The 3,766-nt window shown below is 38.7% G+C and overlaps 1 protein-coding gene across 1 annotated transcript in view; it reads right to left on the reverse strand.

Moving 5' to 3' along the window:
- The window catches only part of LOC106813499 (BCL2/adenovirus E1B 19 kDa protein-interacting protein 3-like), a 13,878-nt gene that overhangs the window by 6,582 nt on the left and 3,530 nt on the right, over window positions 1–3,766 (reverse strand). The window contains exons 2-3 of the mRNA XM_014817645.1: window positions 1,785–1,941; window positions 1,205–1,307 (exon numbers count right to left, since the gene is read on the reverse strand). Coding sequence (XP_014673131.1) covers window positions 1,205–1,307; window positions 1,785–1,941 — 260 coding nt within the window. The remainder of the gene's footprint in view (window positions 1–1,204; window positions 1,308–1,784; window positions 1,942–3,766) is intronic.

Raw genomic sequence — 3,766 nt, forward strand, 5'->3', positions numbered from 1 at the left:
CGAGCCAAACCATGACCGTGTGAACGCGACTATAATGAAACAATACATTACAATATGTTTAGTAAATATACATATTTAACAACATTCGACATGGGTGTACTGCACAGTGCACTAGCCCGTTGGATTAAGTGTGAGCATTAGCCGTCCCACAAATTTGGCCAAAATAGTTGAAACAATGCAAGTTCACAACATTGTATACAACCAAGAGTAGATAATAACACATGTGTTATTATCTACTCTTGATACAACCATGCATACATTTTGTCCAATGCATACATTACCATGCATTCCAATGCATATATTACCATGCATTCCAATACATTCCATGTACCAATGCATACATTTTGTCATATGTCAATGCATACATTTTGTCAGGCATGTTTTTATTCACTCCAGATTTTATTATCTAATCTTCATCTAGCTCAGACCAGCTGAGCTAACCCAATTTATATTTTGGTATTCAAACAAAAAATATGTGTGCTTTAGGCTATTACTCTGCTAGGAATTTGGGGGCTCTATTTCTGCTGTATACATACTTTCACACTACACATGGCAGTATGCCAATTCCAAAGTGCGCACACAAAAACACAAACATAACATGTCCCCCACAGGGTACTGCCGGAACGTACCCTGGGTAGGGTCCGGTATACCTGAACGTACCCTGGTCACCATTTCATATATGGTTAGGGTTAGGATTAGGGTTAGGGTTAGGGTTAGGGTTCGGGTTTGGGTTAGGGTTAGGGAGTAGGCGTAGGCGACTCCCTAGACTCGTTAGTGGAGTAGGCAAGGTACGGTCCGGCATATTAGATAGTACCAGGGTACGTTCCGGCAGTACCCCGGGGGACATAGACCCTATGAGCTGTACTAAGCAGTACACCTGCACCCAGCTAGTACGCACGGGCATGTTTTGTATGCAACCCAGCATAAATATTGTGATGGATGGATAGCAAACAACTCTTCTACAGATTATACATTGCCTGATCAATTAAGTCATTATGGTTTTCTTTCCATAATTGTTTGAGAAATGGTAGTAACACATGTATGATGTACCTAACACAACACCCAATAAATTTAAATGCATTTGTATGATAGGAAATAAACAATTCATGAACTAAACAATTAAATTTGAGTTACATTTTTACTTTTAACACTCGTGGAGCTTGATGATGACGAAACACTCCAGATATGTACAACTGCTACTTACTCTTGATGATAGACCATTGAAATCCCCTGCCAACTCACTGCCACTGGATGGGCTCTGCAAGCCTTTAGGGCTGATACTTGCAGGTGTTTGCACCCCTCTTGGACTTGACAAGAAAATGACAAAAAACCATACAGTAGGCAATGAATTTGCCAATTCATATAAATCTACCCTGACAGTATAGTACGCCAGATTGGGCTCACATCTTAATAAACGAGGGAATAAGGCAATAAGAACATGATCACTCAATATAAATATGAGCGGAAGAACATGAACAAAATAATATATACACCTACTATTACATATATATGGTGTTTAAACATTAATTACGGTGCATATACATAGATATCTGTATTTTGCACCTTTACTGCTACTGGGAGCATGTTTTGTTGCATTATTCAATAAATTAATTTACTACAATCAGTACAAGTAAGGTAGTTAGAAGGTAGATTAGATTAAACAAGTTAACAGTAGATTAAAAACAATATTTGGTATAGGGAATAGAACTAGAAGCAACAAAGGTTTTAGACTTTTAGAGCCTCCTCCTACATCTGAATAATAATAATCTTTTATATATAGTTACCTGTTGCCTTTAGAATTGGATTTACTGCCAATAGCTGATGACTGGTTTGATTCTCGTTGTGCTTCTATGAGCAATTTTTCCATGGTTCCCTCGTCATCATGAATGGAAGACACGCGTACCATGCCACCAGGGGCAGCATCCAATTCCACCCACGACTCTAAGGAATAAAAAAAAACTGGATAAGTTACAACTCATATGATTCTGTGTCTGTGAATATGCAGCAACATTTCAGGGCTTGAAACTAACCTAATATCTTCACTGCCAACGGGGCTAGTGACCTGTAAAATCTACCAGCCTTTAATAATATTTACCAGCCCTTGATTCTCTAACATGTGGTGCTAAAGTGCCATATATAGCAGTGCGCAAAATTAGCACTATTTTGCCGGCGGCCGCCAGTTCAACCCCCTGAATCGCCGGTTCAACCCACATATAATCAGTCCACTTGGCCTATTCAAAATTTTGTCTATCTTGCCTTTATATCAACAATATTTACCAATTTCCTGACTAGTTTTTACTTAGTGACTACCAGATCTTTGGGGGGAATACCAGATTTCAATACCTGGTATCCCGAATGGATACCATAATAAAAATCTAAGTTCAACCCCTGCCACACTAGCACACCCAAGCATGTAGACACCATGCTGAATTTGCAAAAAGACCCCTTCAAAAAAAGAAGCCTACCTACCTACCCAAACTTTTCAGCCTGGGTCGGGTGAGGGCAAACAAATATTTTTTTAATTGTGGCCCTTAATGAATTTTTATAGGCCTTTATTTAATTAATAATAGAATAAATTGAACAAAATTAAAGGCCTGTTCAAACTTGTAAGGACCTGTTTACATTTTGGCTAATTTCATGCCCTGCATAGTGAGCAGTTAACTGCTCACAATGAGGAGGGTATATAAGCTCTCTAGAACAATTTCGATTTTAGACTATCTGAGAGGCATTCCGGGGCATGCTACTTTGGTAATAGGATTTAATTTAAATCAACGTTAGAAAGCCTGCTGAAATTTAGTGATAAAATTGACAACAGACTTATCTCTTTAATCCCCACCTCACATGTAATATATTAAAACAGGAAGCATAAACTCTAATCTCATGGCAATGGATAAATTTGATTTATGGTAACTCTAAATCAATGATTATGAAGACAAAAGTTATCTGTATTCATTATATTATCGGTCTTTTTTTCGACTAGCCAGCTGAGCCCAACATTTGACATGATTGACCCCGTCTTCCAGTTTCATCAAACTCCTTGGCAGGAACATTGCAGACCTCTAAAACCTGCTTTTTATCGAGATCAAAAGCATCTTCCGATATGTAATTTGGTCTTCTGGCCCTGGGGCCTTCATTGGTTGTTATTGTGATTTTGTGATATATGGTTAGGTTGTGCAATTCTGTGACGTTTGCACTTACAAATTTTATACATAAATCAAATGAGATCAGTTGCACAAAACTTATCTACAGCTATGACTATTACCGGTATAGTTTTATATGCTCTACTATATTGACGTGGCACTAGGGATCACTTAGCTCAGACCAATGATATCTCAGCTGAAACAGCTGCAGTGAGAAATCGTAAAAAGCCGAGAGGAACAGCTGGGCAGCCACATTGTTATGGATGAACTTATGGGAAAAATTACTCTAGAGGAACAGGTTAGGCCAACTTCTCCAAAGGAAGTTTTTAGTACAGAGGCATGTGAGAAATACGACAAAGTAATAGTATGTGGAGACTCGATAGTTAGACAAACTGATAAACCCATTTGTAATAGCGGGAATAGAAAGGATAGAGCAGTTTTAACCTTAGGAGGGGCAGGGGCAAAAGATATTAAAAAGAGGCTAGCACTGCAGGTATAATAGATGAAGAGGATGGTAAAGGCACAGTAATCCTCCATGTAGGTATAAATAATGTCCTTAACAGCGCTTATCTAACGTCTACTGCGGTGACTCTGTGGTGGAGTGGTGGGATTCTAGTAAACCCTGT

The sequence above is a fragment of the Priapulus caudatus genome, unplaced genomic scaffold (genome assembly GCF_000485595.1).
Source record: "Priapulus caudatus unplaced genomic scaffold, Priapulus_caudatus-5.0.1 Scaffold23, whole genome shotgun sequence".
In the NCBI taxonomy this organism is placed as follows: Eukaryota; Metazoa; Priapulida; class Priapulimorpha; order Priapulimorphida; family Priapulidae; genus Priapulus; species Priapulus caudatus.